We start from the raw sequence: 20,965 nt of genomic DNA on the forward strand, positions 1-20,965 counted from the left end.
GTCTGCTTGGCCACAGCAGTTTAATCACCTTATTCATTTGATATAAGAAGTACTGTGCTCTTCTTACCAATCCTAATGGCCACTAAGGTAAATACTCACAACAATGACAGCCATCAAGGTTGATATCCATACCTCTGATAACTAAAGGTTTCAACTCTAGTAATACTGACGGCCATTGTGGTCAACCCTAGCAACTCAAAATAGCCAGTTTAGCTGACCCCAGCAGCCCTATGGTTTTCCTTCCCTTGCTCCAGCAAACAATGATTCAGGCCCTATTGATTCCTGCTGAAGCAACACCTTGCCCCTCTGCTTGACTCTAGCCTCATGCTGTACCCATAACTAATTTTAGGTCCTGTTTGACAGCATTTGCACCATGTCCTATCTTACTTGACCCTAAAAGACCTTTGTTTAAACCATAGCATATTCAACATGACCTAAGTAATCATATGCTGCTTCATTCAGATTCAAGTCCCATTGTTCCCTGACTTTATTAATCCCATGCCCCTCTGCTTACTTCCAGCTTCATGTTGTACCTATGATTAGGTCCTTCTTGACTGAAGATGCACCATGTCCCATCTTCCTTAAACCTAGCAGCCCTATGCCTCAAACTTCACCAAGTTTATCTAGTTTTGACCCCAAGCAGTCATTTCCTCCTTCATACATGATTCCAATAGCCCTGTGCTTAACTCAGCTTGGTTTACAATTTTGCCTTGAATTATGTTTTTCATAAGTTTTCCAATTACAAACATTAAGTTAATTGCACAATAATTTCTAGGCAGTGACTTATTACCTTTTTGAATATCACTTTACAGAGGCAAACTTCCATTCCTCTGGAACTTTTCCCATGGCAAGCAATGTATTGAAGAGAGCAGTCAAAAGCATAACTATCTCATTTTTAACCTCATTCTTAGCCCTCAGATAAAACCTATCAGAGCCTGCCATTTTATCAACTAATTATATTCATTGCTGATAGTATGTCTTGAACTTTTATGTCAGCATGTTGCAGAACATTAACCTCTGTTATCAATGAAACTGGATTCAATTCATGATTCAAGTCTTCAATTGAAAAGATAAAAAACTGTACAAAAGTTACTACTAGGGAGACACCTTATGAACGGTGATACAGGTATATTGGGTAAATGAAAAGTTACTACTAGGGAGACACCTTATGAACGGTGATACAGGTATATTGGGTAAATGAAAAGTTACTACTAGGGAGACACCTTATGAACGGTGATACAGGTATATTGGGTAAATGAAAAGTTACTACTAGGGAGACACCTTATGAACGGTGATACAGGTATATTGGGTAAATGAAAAGTTACTACTAGGGAGACACCTTATGAACGGTGATACAGGTATATTGGGTAAATGAAAAGTTACTACTAGGGAGACACCTTATGAACGGTGATACAGGTATATTGGGTAAATGAAAAGTTACTACTAGGGAGACACCTTATGAACGGTGATACAGGTATATTGGGTAAATGAAAAGTTACTACTAGGGAGACACCTTATGAACGGTGATACAGGTATATTGGGTAAATGAAAAGTTACTACTAGGGAGACACCTTATGAACGGTGATACAGGTATATTGGGTAAATGAAAAGTTACTACTAGGGAGACACCTTATGAACGGTGATACAGGTATATTGGGTAAATGAAAAGTTACTACTAGGGAGACACCTTATGAACGGTGATACAGGTATATTGGGTAAATGAAAAGTTACTACTAGGGAGACACCTTATGAACGGTGATACAGGTATATTGGGTAAATGAAAAGTTACTACTAGGGAGACACCTTATGAACGGTGATACAGGTATATTGGGTAAATGAAAAGTTACTACTAGGGAGACACCTTATGAACGGTGATACAGGTATATTGGGTAAATGAAAAGTTACTACTAGGGAGACACCTTATGAACGGTGATACAGGTATATTGGGTAAATGAAAAGTTACTACTAGGGAGACACCTTATGAACGGTGATACAGGTATATTGGGTAAATGAAAAGTTACTACTAGGGAGACACCTTATGAACGGTGATACAGGTATATTGGGTAAATGAAAAGTTACTACTAGGGAGACACCTTATGAACGGTGATACAGGTATATTGGGTAAATGAAAAGTTACTACTAGGGAGACACCTTATGAACGGTGATACAGGTATATTGGGTAAATGAAAAGTTACTACTAGGGAGACACCTTATGAACGGTGATACAGGTATATTGGGTAAATGAAAAGTTACTACTAGGGAGACACCTTATGAACGGTGATACAGGTATATTGGGTAAATGAAAAGTTACTACTAGGGAGACACCTTATGAACGGTGATACAGGTATATTGGGTAAATGAAAAGTTACTACTAGGGAGACACCTTATGAACGGTGATACAGGTATATTGGGTAAATGAAAAGTTACTACTAGGGAGACACCTTATGAACGGTGATACAGGTATATTGGGTAAATGAAAAGTTACTACTAGGGAGACACCTTATGAACGGTGATACAGGTATATTGGGTAAATGAAAAGTTACTACTAGGGAGACACCTTATGAACGGTGATACAGGTATATTGGGTAAATGAAAAGTTACTACTAGGGAGACACCTTATGAACGGTGATACAGGTATATTGGGTAAATGAAAAGTTACTACTAGGGAGACACCTTATGAACGGTGATACAGGTATATTGGGTAAATGAAAAGTTACTACTAGGGAGACACCTTATGAACGGTGATACAGGTATATTGGGTAAATGAAAAGTTACTACTAGGGAGACACCTTATGAACGGTGATACAGGTATATTGGGTAAATGAAAAGTTACTACTAGGGAGACACCTTATGAACGGTGATACAGGTATATTGGGTAAATGAAAAGTTACTACTAGGGAGACACCTTATGAACGGTGATACAGGTATATTGGGTAAATGAAAAGTTACTACTAGGGAGACACCTTATGAACGGTGATACAGGTATATTGGGTAAATGAAAAGTTACTACTAGGGAGACACCTTATGAACGGTGATACAGGTATATTGGGTAAATGAAAAGTTACTACTAGGGAGACACCTTATGAACGGTGATACAGGTATATTGGGTAAATGAAAAGTTACTACTAGGGAGACACCTTATGAACGGTGATACAGGTATATTGGGTAAATGAAAAGTTACTACTAGGGAGACACCTTATGAACGGTGATACAGGTATATTGGGTAAATGAAAAGTTACTACTAGGGAGACACCTTATGAACGGTGATACAGGTATATTGGGTAAATGAAAAGTTACTACTAGGGAGACACCTTATGAACGGTGATACAGGTATATTGGGTAAATGAAAAGTTACTACTAGGGAGACACCTTATGAACGGTGATACAGGTATATTGGGTAAATGAAAAGTTACTACTAGGGAGACACCTTATGAACGGTGATACAGGTATATTGGGTAAATGAAAAGTTACTACTAGGGAGACACCTTATGAACGGTGATACAGGTATATTGGGTAAATGAAAAGTTACTACTAGGGAGACACCTTATGAACGGTGATACAGGTATATTGGGTAAATGAAAAGTTACTACTAGGGAGACACCTTATGAACGGTGATACAGGTATATTGGGTAAATGAAAAGTTACTACTAGGGAGACACCTTATGAACGGTGATACAGGTATATTGGGTAAATGAAAAGTTACTACTAGGGAGACACCTTATGAACGGTGATACAGGTATATTGGGTAAATGAAAAGTTACTACTAGGGAGACACCTTATGAACGGTGATACAGGTATATTGGGTAAATGAAAAGTTACTACTAGGGAGACACCTTATGAACGGTGATACAGGTATATTGGGTAAATGAAAAGTTACTACTAGGGAGACACCTTATGAACGGTGATACAGGTATATTGGGTAAATGAAAAGTTACTACTAGGGAGACACCTTATGAACGGTGATACAGGTATATTGGGTAAATGAAAAGTTACTACTAGGGAGACACCTTATGAACGGTGATACAGGTATATTGGGTAAATGAAAAGTTACTACTAGGGAGACACCTTATGAACGGTGATACAGGTATATTGGGTAAATGAAAAGTTACTACTAGGGAGACACCTTATGAACGGTGATACAGGTATATTGGGTAAATGAAAAGTTACTACTAGGGAGACACCTTATGAACGGTGATACAGGTATATTGGGTAAATGAAAAGTTACTACTAGGGAGACACCTTATGAACGGTGATACAGGTATATTGGGTAAATGAAAAGTTACTACTAGGGAGACACCTTATGAACGGTGATACAGGTATATTGGGTAAATGAAAAGTTACTACTAGGGAGACACCTTATGAACGGTGATACAGGTATATTGGGTAAATGAAAAGTTACTACTAGGGAGACACCTTATGAACGGTGATACAGGTATATTGGGTAAATGAAAAGTTACTACTAGGGAGACACCTTATGAACGGTGATACAGGTATATTGGGTAAATGAAAAGTTACTACTAGGGAGACACCTTATGAACGGTGATACAGGTATATTGGGTAAATGAAAAGTTACTACTAGGGAGACACCTTATGAACGGTGATACAGGTATATTGGGTAAATGAAAAGTTACTACTAGGGAGACACCTTATGAACGGTGATACAGGTATATTGGGTAAATGAAAAGTTACTACTAGGGAGACACCTTATGAACGGTGATACAGGTATATTGGGTAAATGAAAAGTTACTACTAGGGAGACACCTTATGAACGGTGATACAGGTATATTGGGTAAATGAAAAGTTACTACTAGGGAGACACCTTATGAACGGTGATACAGGTATATTGGGTAAATGAAAAGTTACTACTAGGGAGACACCTTATGAACGGTGATACAGGTATATTGGGTAAATGAAAAGTTACTACTAGGGAGACACCTTATGAACGGTGATACAGGTATATTGGGTAAATGAAAAGTTACTACTAGGGAGACACCTTATGAACGGTGATACAGGTATATTGGGTAAATGAAAAGTTACTACTAGGGAGACACCTTATGAACGGTGATACAGGTATATTGGGTAAATGAAAAGTTACTACTAGGGAGACGCCTTATAAACGGTAATACAGGTATACGGGGTAAATGAAAAGTTACTACTAGGGAGACACCTTATGAACGGTGATACAGGTATATTGGGTAAATGAAAAGCTACCAAGTGTAGTAAAGACTTTTTGCAGGGAGAAGTAAGGTATATTTGCAAGGTGGAATGGAGTAGGTTGAGGGGTTCCCAGTTGAGGTGAGTCAAAGATGTGTGTGGTCACTACAGAGAAGAGGAGGAACGAAAGGCGAGTCACTTGCTGTTATCAAATAACAGTTTTAGTGACAGATGCCATAGACAAACTCCATAAACTTGCGACAGTCTGGAAGTAGGCAACAGGAGAAAGATGAAAGTAAATGTGAACATAAATAAAGGACTGAAGTAGAGCAAGAAAGTGAGACAGGCTGGTCTGAGTATGAATTCAAATGGAAAGGACTTGGAGAAAGTACAGTACTTTAGGTATTTTAGAGTGACCATGGCAGCATATGGAACCAAAGGTACTTAAGTGAGTCAGAAGGAAAAAAAAAAAGGTTTAGGTTCTAAGTATGTTACCCCTAAAACAGCAGTTCATATCAACTGATGTCCTCTTGGGAAATAGTGGCCAACTTCCCTTGATGTTTTAATATTTCCAACCAGTTTAAATATCCACCTAACTTATCATACCAATGAGTAGCCTACAGATGTCTTTTCCATCACTAAGAAGGCATGGAAAAAAAACTGCCCTCAGTAACCCTGCAATAACCACTGTAAATGAATGCAGGGCTGTCAACCTATGGGTTGTTCAGTGACCCCAATGAAAATACATAGAATGAATAACTGAAGTGATACGGAATATTTACATATAAGCTTGTGAGGAAAGAGGAGGATGTTAATGTAAAAAACATGAAAAATAATAGGTGACAAAGACTGATTCTAGAGGGAACACAAAAAAAAGGAGGGAAGGCATACATGGGAGGTGTTCCCAGAGACTCAGCACTTGTGAAAAAAATTACATCACAACTATGCCAAATTTTTTCTCTATTCAGTCATGATATGATGGTCTTTAGGAATAGACTATAGGTAAAGAGCTAAAATACTTACCAAGAAAATACACTTTCAAAATTCTTCCATGTTCAAGCCAATCGATGTAAACACATGTATTTCTTTTGTGAACCAATTTCATATTTTCAAATGTAGTCATACTATCCACTACTAAAATTGTGTCTGTATTTAAGACAAGAAAGGAACAGGAAACTTAGCTCAAGATAAAAAAAGAAAACCATCCATACCATCCCTAAATACCCCTGCCAATTTCCATCAAACTAATTAGTAGCTTTAAAAGTAATCTTCTCAAAAGTATACATTTTTTTCATGTGTTTTTGCTATGTCCCATACACTGAGGTACCATCAGGAACAGATGACTAAAAATAAACTCCTCTTCCTCTGTTTCTACTTTTGGAAGGTAATAAAGGACAGGAAAATTTTAAGCCCCCTATCGCCCATCCCTCTTAGGTGCCTACTAAAACATGCAGAAAATATGTAGGTAATACTCTGAAAAATTGTTGGATATGTTTGATGATAGGGTGGCATATGTAAGGTGTCTAGGGCTGGGTGGTATGTAAAAATGAGATTCATGAAGAGTGATTTAGTGAAGAGAGATCTGATGTAAGCCTTGCACATGATAAAATGAGATAAGGTGCTGGAGTGGATAGAACTGCAGTTGAATTTCTTAAGGAGGTGATTCTGTTCTTGATAAGTTAGTTAGGATTTTCAATGTATGTATGGATCAATGTGAGGTGCCTGAGGATTGGCATAATGCATGTACATTGCCATTTATAAAGGCAAGAGCACAAAAGGTGAGTGTACCAAGTAAGTTGTATGGGAGAGTGATAAATGACAGAGTGCACGCATGTACAAATCATAAGAATGGGGATAAAAAATGAGAATGCAGGAGTTGTAGAGAATGTGTGGATCATTTATTTGCTTTAAAAAATGTGTGAGAAATACTGAGAACAGAAGGACTTGTATGTGGCATTTATGGATCTGGTGAAAGCACTTGATATGGATGAAAGAGAGGCCATGCGGAAGGTCATACAAATGTATGATCTTACAAAAATATGGTGTGGGTGAAAACCTACTAAAAGCAGAGAAGTTTTTATCAACGGTGTATGGCATGTGTACAAGGAGGAGGAGATAAGATTGAGAGGTTCTAATTGAAGGCTGGTCCATGGCAGAGGAGTGTGATGTCACCATGGCTATGCAATCTGTTTATGGATGGGGTGAGGTAAATACATTAATAGTCCCCGTGATGTGGTATTGATGCAAGGCTTGGGACTATGGATGAGGTTCTGCTATGATGAACAATTGTGCTGGAATGGAAATGTTTGAGGATAATATGTGGTGTGAGTTGTTTAATCCACTAAATAATAAAGGGTAAGAGAAAGCTGTGGTAATAAAAAAAGTGTGGTTAAATGAGCTGAAGTAGTGCTAAAATGATTTGGACATATGGAGAGAATGAGTGAGGAGAGGCTGACAAAGAGGATATATATATACATGTCAGAAGTGGAGGGGACAACAAGAAGGGGACACCAAACTGGAGATGGAAGGATGAAAAGAAAAAGATTCTGAGTGACCAGAGCCTGAACATGCAGGAGAGTGAAAGGCATGCTTAGGATAGAGTAAACTGGAAGACTGGAAGGATGTGGTATAGATAAGTCGATGTGCTGCAAACAGACTGAACCAGAGCATGTCAAGTTGCCTGGGGGAACCATAAAAAGGTTTGTGGGGCATGACTAAGGTTATGGGGGTTATAGCTTTGATGCACTGCACATGACTACCAGAGAATGGATATGAGCAAATGCAGCCTTTCTTTGTCTATTCCTACCTTGCTAATGTAGGAAACTGCAATCAAGTATGAAAAAATATCTTTTATTATTATTATCATATTTGACTGCCGTCCCCTACATCAGCGAGATAGCACCAGGAAACCGACGAAGAAAGACATATCCACTCATACACACACATAAACATATATAAACACATCAACATATATACATATACATACACACACACAGCCATATACATATATACATATTTACATATTCATATTCACTTGCCTTCACAATCAATACTGTGTGTATTGAAATAAGAACAAAAAAAATTCCCATCTTCACTACTTATCCATGGTACCTGAAAGCTGAACAAATGTAAGGCCTTTTGAAGGCTATCTAAGATCAATTCTTTGACATTCTAAGGCTCTCTTTAATGTACACAACATAAAAAATATAAAGCTTAAATGTGGTTTTATCTCAAAAGCTTAAAAACATCAATTAACATATTCCTTAATTCCACATCCTTCAACTCATTCCATTAAATGATACACTAAATACATACCTTCACATAATGAAATATATGCATACCTTATCACATAAGGTGAAGCTGAAAGTAGCCGGTTTCTGCTTCGCCAGCAAGTAGTATCGCAGGCGAGAGTTGGGGACTCCCAGTTGAGTGGGAGACAGCAAAAACTCCTGTGAAAGGAGGTCACACGATGAAAGCATGGTGAAACAGATTTATTTACAACTATATGAGTATCATGTAATGGGAAATTTAGCTTTAGAAAAAATCAGTATTTGGATGAAATCATATCCATGGAACAAGAGAAAAAAGAATATACTATATTCATTTATCTTATTTATTTATTCATACGTTATACCTAATCACTGTTTCCCACATCAGTGAGATATCACAAGGAAACAGACAAAGAATGGCCCAACAACTCATACATACATACATCTTTTTTTTTTTTTTTTTTTTGCCGCTGTCTCCCGCGTTTGCGAGGTAACGCAAGGAAACAGACGAAAGAAATGGCCCTGGACGTATGTATATACATGTGTATGGAGGTGGGTTGGGCCATTTCTTTCGTCTGTTTCCTTGCGCTACCTCGCAAACGCGGGAGACTGCGACAAAGAAAAAAAAAAAAAATGTATATATATATATATATATACATAAATGCCCATACATGCACATATACATACACAGACATATATACACAGGTACACATCCACACTTGCTGCGTTCATCTATTCCCATCACCACCCCACCACACAGGAAACAGCAACCCCCCACCCCCTCCAGCGAGGTAGCACCAGGAAAAGACAAAAAGGCCACACTCGTTCACACTCAGTCTCTAGCTGTCACGTGTAATGCACCAAAACCACAGATCCTTTTCAGCATCCACACCCCACAGACCTTTCCATGGTTTACCCCATACGCTTCACATGCCCTGGTTCAATCCACTGACAGCACATTGACCCCGGTATACCACATCGTTCCAATTCACTCTATTCCTTGCATATACAGATAAATTGGGTTGCACAGAGGAGGGTGGATGTGTTGGAAATGAGATGTTTGAAGACAATTTGTGGTGTGAGGTGGTTTGATCGAGTAAGTAATGAAATGGTATGAGAGGTGTATGGTAATATAAAGTGTGTGGTTGAGAGAGCAGAAGAGGATGTATTGAAATGGTTTGGTCACATGGAGAGAATGAGTGAGGAAAAATTGACAAAGAGGATATATGTGTCAGAGGAAGTGATATCTTTGGGAAGAGGTGGGACATGAAAAGAGTCACAAGAAATGGGATGATCAAAAGAGTAGAGGTAGTGAAAGGTCTGTATATGATGAAATGTGATGCCACAGAAAAAACGGATGGGGAAAAGAGTGGAGGCAGTGAAAAGCATGCACAAGATGAAATGTGGTAGTGTTAGAAGATGGGACTGCAATTGTGTTTCTCGATAAAGGGTGAACCCAACAAATGGGTGGCCACAGGAAGTCTCTGCTTATCCCTGTCCTTACATCACCCCCCCCCCCTCACTTACACCACTCCATGTATTCTTTCCACATTTCTTTTCCCTCCAGTGGAAATGGTCTTCCTCTCACTCCAACCCCTTTTATCACATCATCATTCAGTCTCCTTGCAAACTCCCTGGCTTGATTTCTTTCTGCATGTTCAAACCATCTTCAAGTATTATGTTTCAATATCTATACCAGTACTTTTATATTTCCCTTGAAAGCTTACACAAAAACACTTACTTGCCATATGTAATTCCTTTTTCTCAGTGCATCAATCAATTTTTCTCTCGCCAGGGATGTTTCAAAACCTGCAACATTTTCCAAGAGTAACTTGTCTGGTGGCTCAGGAACCTCCTCCAGGAGACCAAGTAGGTGCAAGAAAGATGATGTACGTGCATCTCCCACATCACGTTTCAAACCCTGCCTGACACAATGATCTCATCACAAATACATAACTAAAAATGTATAAGACCTAAAAATAATAAACATAAGTAAAAGAATTTTTAATACTAAGTGAAAATTTTTCCCGTTATGTATACTTTGTAAATTCTTAACTTCTTACACTGTAAAACTGGAAAAAAAATACAGACCTAGTAAACGGTTGACAGGGTGGACTCATCATGATAATGCTTGGATTAAGCTTTATCAAGTCCTCCACAGTGAGACCCATAATGTTGTGAGGCTTGCTTGTGCTAAGAAAATTATGGCGATACACTTCCAGTGCTGTTGTATTTATCTCATAGGTCCCCACGATTTCAAAAGGAAGTTCACTCTCTGTAAAAATTACCACTACCTTATACATTTAAGACTTACCAGCTGAAGTCATCACATAAAAACAAGATGTGTATACATACAGACAGTGAGGCTTGAGAGAAAAAGCAGGAAGATTAAAGTTAAGTGTGGAAGTAACGCAGATGATTATATAATGTTATCATATAACTACCAAGACCCACTTTTCAATGATCCAGAGGTTCACACACCTTCATAGATGTGCTACATTCAGTAAAAGTGACAGGATGGACTCCTGTTATGGAAGTAGCTCTCTGATGAGACTCTATTCTCGTTTCACTTAATGGAAATACATTTTTTCACACGTTTGCCATTTCCTGCATTTGTGAGGTAGCATCAGGAACAAAGAAAGGCTTCGTTCGCTCACATCAATTCCCTAATTGCATTTTTAGATAACAGCATTCATCTGTTATGTTTATTTTATTCATATCTATTATACTTTGTCACTGTCTCCCACGTTAGCAAGATAGCACAAGGAAACATACGAAAGAATGGCCTAACCCACCAACATACACATGTATATACATAAATGCCCACACTCGCACATATACATACCTATACATTTCAACATATACATACATTTACACACACAGACATATACATATATACACATGGACATATTCATGCTTGCTGCCTTCATCCATTCCCATCACGACCCCACCACACATGAAATGGCACCCCCCCTTCCCCTGCACGCATGGGAGGTAGCACTAGGAAAAGAGAAAAAAGGTCACATTCGTTCATATTCAGTCTTTAGCTGTCATGTGTAATGCACCAAAACCACAGCTCCCTTTCCACATCCAGGCCCTAGAAAACTTTCCATGGTTTATCCCAGACACTTCACATGCCCTGGTTCAATCAATTGACAGCACGCCCACCCCAGTATACCACATCCTTCCAATTCACTCTATTCCCTGCACACCTGACCCCCTCCTGTATGTTTAGGCCCCGATCGCTCAAAATCTTTTTCACTCCATCCTTCCACCTCCAATTTCGTCTCCCACTTCTCCTCATTCCCTCCACCTCTGACACATATATCTTCTTTGTCAATCTCTCCTCACTCATTCTCTCCATGTGACCAAACCATTTCAATACACCTTCATCTGTTCTCTCAACCACACTCTTTTTATTACCACACATCTCTCTTACCCTTTCATTACTTACTCAATCAAACCACCTCACACCACATACTGTCCTCAAACATCTCATTTCCAACACATCCCTCCTCCTCCGCACAACCCTATCTATAGCCCATGCCTTGCAACAATATAACATTGTTCAAACCACTATTCCTTCAAACATACCAATTTTTGCTCTGAAATAACGTTCTTGCCTTCCACACATTCTTCAACGCTCACAGACCCTTCACCCCCTTCCCCACCCTGAAACTCACTTCCACTTCCATGATTCCATCTGCTGCTAAATCCACTCCCAGATATCTAAAACACTTCAATTCCTCCAGTTTTTCTCCATGCAAACTTACCTCCAAATTGACCTGTCCCTCAACCCTTCTGAACCTAATGACCTTGCTCTTATTCACATTTACTCTAAGCTTTCTTCTTTCACACACTTCACCAAACTCAGTCACCAGCTTCTGCAGTTTTTCACCTAAATCAGCCACTAGTGCTGTATCATCAGCAAACAACTGGCTCACTTCCCAAGCCCTCTCATCCACAACAGACGGCATACTTGCCCCTCTTTCCAAAACTCTTGCATTCACCTCCCTGACAGCCCCATCCATAAACAAGTCAAACAACCATGGACACATCACACACTCCTGCCGCAAACCAACATTCACTGGGAGCCATTCACTTTCCTCTCTTTCTACTCGTACACATGCCTTACATCCTCGATAAAAACTTTTCACTGCTTCTAGCAACTTACCTCCCACACCATATACTCTTTATACCTTCCACAGAGCATCTCTGTCAACTCTATCATATGCCTTCTCCAGATCTATAAATGCTACATACAAATCCATCTGTTCTTCTAAATATTTCTCACATACATTCTTCAAAGCTAACACCTGATCCACACATCCTCTACCAGTTATGACACCACACTGCTCTTCCCCAATCGGATGCTCTGTACATGCCTTCATCCTCTCAGTAAATACCCTCCCATATAATTTCCCAGGAATACTCAACAAACTTATATCTCTGTAATTTGAACACTCACCTTTATCCCATTTGCCTTTATACGATGGCACTATGCATGCATTCCACCAATCCTCAGACACCTCACCATGAACCATACATACACTGAATATTCTCACTAACAAGTCAAAAACACAGTCACCCCCTTTTTTAATAAATTCCACTGCAATACCATCCAAACCTGCCGCCTTGCCAGCTTTCATCTTCCACAAAGCTTTCACTGCCTCTTTTCTGTTTACCAAACCATTCTCCCTGACCCTCTCACTCTGCACACCACCACAACCAAAACACCCTATATCTGCCACTCTATCATCAAACACATTCAACAAACCTTCAAAATACTCACTCCATCTCCTTCTCACTTCACCACCACTTTTCATTACCTCCCCATTTGCCCCTTCACCGATGTTCCCATCTGTTCTCTTGTCTTACGCATTTATCTACCTGCTTCCAACATATCTTTTTATTCTCCCTAAAATTTAATGATGCTCTCTCACCCCAACTCTCATTTGCCCTCTTTTTCACCTCTTACACCTTTCTCTTGACCTCCTGTTATGTTAAATTTACACAATTTTCAATAGTATGTTATTCACAGCTTTATATACTTTTATCATCTGCTACACAATGACCTGAGCCATCAACTTTTATCTCTAACGTTCCACTCTTTTCTCTTGTAAATCCTAATTAACACCATTTGCCTATTATGATGAAAATCAAGTTCAACATCCATCAAATAATTGTCAAAATAATTAGTACTCAAGGGATAATTAGCAATTTACCACAATGAGCACCCACAGCTGAACTGTAAGTTGTCAAAATCAGCAAACAAACATGATTGTACAATGACCTGAACCATCAACAATTGTGCCTACCATAAGAGCTTTACCTTTTCCTCTGTGTGATTAAGATAACTGATACAGTAGGATTTTTTCCTACTGCCAGTTATACAGTAGATCTCAGTTATACAGTAGTTACTGTATAACTGAGATAGTGCATCTCTGGATACAGAAAAAAAGGGTGCTTTTGCATTCAACATATAAAAGTATGGATGCAGTAGCAGTATCAAGAGCATAAAACTATATTTGTAGAAGGTGTAAAAAGATGGAGCTAAGAAAATTTAGGTGGGTCACCAGAATGGAAGATTTTGAAAAAGGAATAGTTTAGTCTTAAATGAAAATCAAGTTAACTAACTTTATAAGTCACTGTAAAGGCTTTAAATTTATATTTCATGTGCTGTGGATGCCTGAATTATTGCTGGTTTGTCAACACCTGTGGATAAATGATATGCAAAGAACTTTTTCTTAAGGTAACAGTTTAACATACATCAATTCATCATCACTAAAGACTATCATGGGCAAATGTCGGGGTTCTACCATCTCCCATCATCTGGGGAACTGAAACTCTAGGATTCTTTTCAAGTGCTAAATGTTGCTGCTGGTGGCATGAAGCATCTCAGCATACTGATAAAGAACACCTTCAAATCTAAAATAAGACAAGAAGAGGAAACCTATACAAGTAAAGCTAGAGTCCTGACACCACTGGCCATACAACCCACAATTTGTCATATGGGCAACTAATACTCTGGTATTTTTTTCTGGTGCTATCTATAGCTGCCTGCAAAATAAGGCATTTCTACATACTGATAAAGCATGACTTCCAATTCAAATGAAGGGAAGAAGCAGCAACTCTTACTTATATACACACTGTACAAGTAAGCTTAGAGTCCCCAAACACAAAATTCTGCACAATCTTACCTTTAGCAGCAACATGCATTCCCCCAATTCCACTGTATAGCTCCAGAATCCGTAATGGGTGATTTGGTGTCATAATTCTGGAAAAAAAAATTGTAACAATAAAAACCTAAAATACTTGTCTTGCATCATTTTGTTAAATCCATCTACATTTGTAAATTTTACTTTCAAAAGCTACATTGCTAAGCACACCATTTCCAAGTTGTTCAGGATGAATGATCAAACATGTGTTGCTGGAATCTACCAACTAGCAGTTTTGCTGAGTGAAAAGGTAAGAGAGATGTGTGGAAATAAAAAGTGTGTGGTTGAAAAAGCAGGTGTGTTGAAATGGTTTGGACATATGGAAAGAATGAGTGAGGAACGTCTGGCAAAGAGGATATACATGTCAGAGGTGGGGGGAACAAGAAGTGAGAGACCAAATTGGAGGTGGAAGGATTGAGTGAAAAAGATTTTGAACAATCGGGGCCTGAACATACAGGCAAGAGAGGCGTGTAGGGAACAGAGTGAATTGGAATAATGTGGTATACTAGGGTCAACATGCTGTCACTGGATGGAAACAGGGAAGGTGAAACGTCTGGGGTAACCCATGGAAAGGTCTGTGGGGCCTGAATGTGGATAGAAAACTGTGGTTTCAGTGCATTTTTTGTGTGTTCTCTTGTCGCTACCTCACTGAAGAAAGGGATAGCAATGCTGTTTCCTGTGGGGTGGGGTGGGGTGGTGCAAGGAATGGATGAAGGAAAGCATGTATGAATATGTACATGTGTATATATGTCTGTGAATGTGTATATATATATGATGATATGTATATGTACGTGTATGGGCATTTATCGTGTTTCATTTTCCCCGTGGACTCATAGGAATATATAGGTATGTATATATATGTCTTGGGAGTAAAGTCAGGGGTCAGTGAGAGGACAAGAGCAAGGGAAGGAGTAGCAGTACTCCTGAAACAGGAGTTGTGGGAGTATGTGATAGAGTGTAAGAAAGTAAATTCTAGATTGATATGGGTAAAACTGAAAGTTGATGGAGAGAGATGGGTGATCATTGGGGCATATGCACCTGGGCATGAGAAGAAAGATCATGAGAGGCAAGTGTTCTGGGAGCAGCTGAATGAGTGTGTTAGTGGTTTTGATGCACAAGACCGGGTTATAGTGATGGGTGACTTGAATGCAAAGGTGAGTAATTTGGCAGTTGAGGGAATAATTGGTATACATGGGGTGTTCAGTGTTGTAAATGGAAATGGTGAAGAGCTTGTGGATTTGTGTGCTGAGAAAGGACTGGTGATTGGGAATACCCGGTTTAAAAAGCGAGATATACATGAGTATACGTATGTAAGTAGGAGAGATGGCCAGAGAGCGTTATTGGATTACTTGTTAATTGATAGGCACGGGAAAGAGAGACCTTTGGATGTTAATGTGCTGAGAGGTGCAACTGGAGGGATGTCTGATCATTATCTTATGGAGGCGAAGGTGAAGATTTGTAGGAGTTTTCAGAAAAGAAGAGAGAATGTTGGGGTGAAGAGAGTGGTGAGCATAAGTGAGCTTGGGAAGGAGACTTGTGTGATGAAGTACCAGGAGAGACTGAGTACAGAATGGAAAAAGGTGAGAACAAAGGAGGTAAGGGGAGTGGGGGAGGAATGGCGTGTATTTAGGGAAGCAGTGATGGCTTGCGCAAAAGATGCTTGTGGCATGAGAAGCGTGGGAGGTGGGTTGATTAGAAAGGGTAGTGAGTGGTGGGATGAAGAAGTAAGATTATTAGTGAAAGAGAAGAGAGAGGCATTTGGATGATTTTTGCAGGGAAAAAATGCAAATGACTGGGAGATGTATAAAAGAAAGAGGCAGGAGGTCAAGAGAAAGGTGCAAGAGGTGAAAAAGAGGGCAAATGAGAGTTGGGGTGAGAGAGTATCATTAAATTTCAGGGAGAATAAAAAGACTTTTTGGAAGGAGGTAAATAAAGTGCGTAAGACAAGGGAGCAAATGGGAACTTCAGTGAAGGGGGCAAATGGGGAGGTGATAACAAGTAGTGATGTGAGAAGGAGATGGAGTGAGTATTTTGAAGGTTTGTTGAATGTGTTTGATGATAGAGTGGCAGATATAGGGTGTTTTGGTCGAGGTGGTGTGCAAAGTGAGAGGGTTAGGGAAAATGATTTGGTAAACAGAGAAGAGGTAGTAAATGCTTTGCGGAAGATGAAAGCCGGCAAGGCAGCAGGTTTGGATGGTATTGCAGTGGAATTTATCAAAAAAGGGGGTGACTGTATTGTTGACTGGTTGGTAAGGTTATTTAATGTATGTATGATTCATGGTGAGGTGCCTGAGGATTGGCAGAATGCTTGCATAGTGCCATTGTACAAAGGCAAAGGGGATAAGAGAGTGCTCAAATTACAGAGGTATAAGTTTGTTGACTATTCCTGGGAAATTATATGGGAGGGTATTGATTGAGATGGTGAAGGCATGTACAGAGCATCAGATTGGGGAAGAGCAGTGTGGTTTCAGAAGTGGTAGATGATGTGTGGATCAGGTGTTTGCTTTGAAGAATGTATGTGAGAAATACTTAGAGAAGCAAATGGATTTGTATGTAGCATTTATGGATCTGGAGAAGGCATATGATAGAGTTGATAGAGATGCTCTGTGGAAGGTATTAAGAATATATGGTGTGGGTGGCAAGTTGTTAGAGGCAGTGAAAAGTTTTTATCGAGGATGTAAGGCATGTGTACGTGTAGGAAGAGAGGAAAGTCATTGGTTCTCAGTGAATGTAGGTTTGCGGCAGGGGTGTGTGATGTCTCCATGGTCGTTTAATTTGTTTATGGATGGGGTCGTTAGGGAGGTGAATACAAGAGTTTTGGAAAGAGGGGCAAGTATGCAGTCTGTTGTGGATGAGAGAGCTTGGGAAGTGAGTCAGTTGTTGTTTGCTGATGATACAGCGCTGGTGGCTGATTCATGTGAGAAACTGCAGAAGCTGGTGACTGAGTTTGGTAAAGTGTGTGAAAGAAGAAAGTTAAGAGTAAATGTGAATAAGAGCAAGGTTATTAGGTACAGTAGGGTTGAGGGTCAAGTCAATTGGGAGGTAAGTTTGAATGGAGAAAAACTGGAGGAAGTAAGGTGTTTTAGATATCTGGGAGTGGATCTGGCAGCGGATGGGACCATGGAAGCGGAAGTGAATCATAGGGTGGGGGAGGGGGCGAAAATTCTGGGAGCCTTTAAGAATCTTTGGAAGTCGAGAACATTATCTCGGAAAGCAAAAATGGGTATGTTTGAAGGAATAGTGGTTCCAACAATGTTGTATGGCTGCGAGGCGTGGGCTATAGATAGAGTTGTGCGCAGGAGGGTGGATGTGCTGGAAATGAGATGTTTGAGGACAATGTGTGGTGTGAGGTGGTTTGATCGAGTAAGTAATGTACGGGTAAGAGAGAAGTGTGGAAATAAAAAGAGTATGGTTGAGAGAGCAGAAGAGGGTGTTTTGAAATGGTTTGGTCACATGGAGTGAATGAGTGAGGAAAGATTGACCAAGAGGATATATGTGTCAGAGGTGGAGGGAACGAGGAGAAGTGGGAGACCAAATTGGAGGTGGAAAGATGGAGTGAAAAAGATTTTGAGTGATCAGGGCCTGAACATGCAGGAGGGTGAAAGGCGTGCAAGGAATAGAGTGAATTGGAACGATGTGGTATACCGGGGTCGACGTGGTGTCAATGGACTGAACCAGGGCATGTGAAGCGTCTGGGGTAAACCATGGAAAGTTGTGTGGGGCCTGGATGTGGAAAGGGAGCGGTGGTTTCGGTGCATTATTACATGACAGCTATAGACTGAGTGTGAACGAATGGGGCCTTTGTTGTCTTTTCCTAGCGATACCTCGCACACAAGAGGGGGAGGGGGTTGTTATTCCATGTGTGGCGAGGTGGCAATGAGAATAAATAAAGGCAGACAGTATGAATTATGTACATGTGTATATATGTATATGTCTGTGTGTGAGTATATATGTGTACATTGAGATGTATAGGTATGTATATTTGTGTGGGTGGACGTGTATGTATATACATGTGTATGTGGGTGGGTTGGGCCATTCTTTCATCTGTTTCCTTGTGCTACCTCGCTAAAGCGGGAGACAGCATCAAAGTATAATAAATAAGTAAATATTTTATCATCATATTATTCATCACACTTTGTCACTGTCTCCCGTGATAGTGAGGTAGCACAAGGAAACAGATGAAAGAATGGCCCAACCCACCCACATACACAAGTATATACATACACGTCCACACACACACATATACATACCTATACATTCCAATGTATACATATATATACATAGACATATACATATATACACATGTACATAATTCATACTTGCTGCCTTTATTCATTTCCGTCGCCACCCCACCACACATGAAAATGACAATCCCCTCTCCCCACATGCATTTGAGGTAGCCCTAGGAAAAGACAACAAAGGCCATATTCGTTCACTGTCTCTAGCTGCCATGTATATATGCATGTGTGTATATGAGTTGGTGGGCCTTGCTTCGTTTGTTTCCTGGCGCTACCTCACTGCCATGGTAAACAGCAATCAAGTACAATAGATAAATAATAGAGATACATTTAAGAACAAATGATAAATACTTCACTTCAAATCCAAGACTTCTATTATTTGTGCCTCCAAAGTCAAAATGACAATTTGCAGGCTATTCTCTTTGAATTATCTGCATGCCATCTAACCTTTCCCACATCATTCTGTGAGTTTCAGCTTCTCCCTCTATCACTAACAGTCTTAAAAGAACCCAGTGGTCTTCTGTTGTTTGAATTTCTTTGTATTCCTTTGAATGACCTACGCTCAGTCACGGGCTCATAAAAGATCATACCTATATAATGGTACTTTTAGTCACTTCCACACAGCAGGGTACTGATCCCCTTCCCTGCTGACAAGTGTAGGTGTTACTGTGTTGTAAAGTGGTTATTGTAGCAAGCCCTAAAGAACAGGGCCACTCAAACATGGTATAATCATGGATACCAACTTACATTTCCTCAACAACAGGGCAAAGCAATGAAATATGGGAAAATTATGCAACCCAACAGAAATTTTCTTGATAAGAGAAAAGCAATGAAATATGGGACAATACCTACTAATACTACAGAAGGTTACATTAAATGACGTTAATATGCCTTTCTTCCAAAACCAAAAGTTGTTTCCGTTAGAATTCCTAAACTAGTAGCTTCAATTCTAAACATTCTCCACTATGTTGAGTCATGCAGCAAATGACAATAACTTTGCCAGATTCTTGCTAAAGGGCACAAAAGATGCCACTAACAGTAATAGTTTCCAAAGTATCATTAAAAATTAAGAGATAGTCATCATATGAAATTATGTGAGTTTGCCATAAGTTCATAAGCTTTCTGTTTTCCCCCCTTCTAAATAAATCCCAGATTTTCCTGATCTTCATAGCCAAAGTAGCTATCATCTTATCAAATATTGCAGATTAATTAAATGCTCCAAATCTTACCCGAACCGCGAGGGGGTAGAAGACATATGATGGGTATCTTCTGAGTATATCCCTTTCCTCTATATCAACTCTACAGTGTGAGAATGCATTGACAGCAGTTTCCAACAATTCCAAAACAAAATTAGTGGTGGCCTTATTCTCCAATTGTATCTAAACTCTGAAACTGAGATATATGCATAACATTGGGCCTGAAGTTTCCTCACATCAGAGAGGTAAACGAACTTGTTCACATAAAATAATATGGCAACCTCAACCTTCCGCAACAGAAAAGGAACTAGGTTATTTTATGACCTTCAAAACCCAAGATTGCGTCGTCCTCAGCACTTTCAATTGTGACCTCAATATTCAGCCTACCCGAACATTAAGATGAATAATTATAACAACATGTAGTTATTAATGTGTAAGGAAAACAGCACACTCATAATTTCTTTCATTTCTCAGATATTTGCTTGAATCACGAGGAGTAACTTCTGGCAAGTTTAGTTTATTTCAAGTTATAATTATCTAAAGACATATCCTCCTCTAAAGATATATCAATTTAACAATGCTTATAACCACAGACAAATATGATAACATGACACAAATGTGAACAAGATAAACAATCATAAAATCATATTACGTTTTGACATCTGCAGAAATTCAGCTGTAGTTCTTGCATGACAACGAGAACAACAATAAGCAGCTGGTGTATTTATACAATAAACAGACTTTAAACCTCTGCAATTACCCTTCTTGTACAGTGTTGAGGAGAGAGTGGAGCAGAGTAGGTCCTGCTGGCATCTTGCGATGCTCCTCTGGATACAGAATCACAAACTCTCAACTCTATAGCATTTAGCATTAGTTACGGAAAAACTTAA

General features: G+C 39.4%; 1 protein-coding gene across 1 annotated transcript in view; it reads right to left on the reverse strand.

Annotated features, from left to right (window-relative positions):
- The window catches only part of Mt2 (methyltransferase 2), a 27,452-nt gene extending 6,549 nt beyond the window's left edge, over nucleotides 1-20,903 (reverse strand). The window contains exons 1-5 of the mRNA XM_071658773.1: nucleotides 20,836-20,903; nucleotides 14,624-14,700; nucleotides 10,515-10,698; nucleotides 10,165-10,348; nucleotides 8,496-8,603 (exon numbers count right to left, since the gene is read on the reverse strand). Coding sequence (XP_071514874.1) covers nucleotides 8,496-8,603; nucleotides 10,165-10,348; nucleotides 10,515-10,698; nucleotides 14,624-14,700; nucleotides 20,836-20,888 — 606 coding nt within the window. The 5' untranslated portion in view covers nucleotides 20,889-20,903. The remainder of the gene's footprint in view (nucleotides 1-8,495; nucleotides 8,604-10,164; nucleotides 10,349-10,514; nucleotides 10,699-14,623; nucleotides 14,701-20,835) is intronic.
- Nucleotides 20,904-20,965: the final 62 nt, after the last annotated feature.

This window comes from Panulirus ornatus, chromosome 67 (assembly GCF_036320965.1).
Source record: "Panulirus ornatus isolate Po-2019 chromosome 67, ASM3632096v1, whole genome shotgun sequence".
In the NCBI taxonomy this organism is placed as follows: Eukaryota; Metazoa; Arthropoda; class Malacostraca; order Decapoda; family Palinuridae; genus Panulirus; species Panulirus ornatus.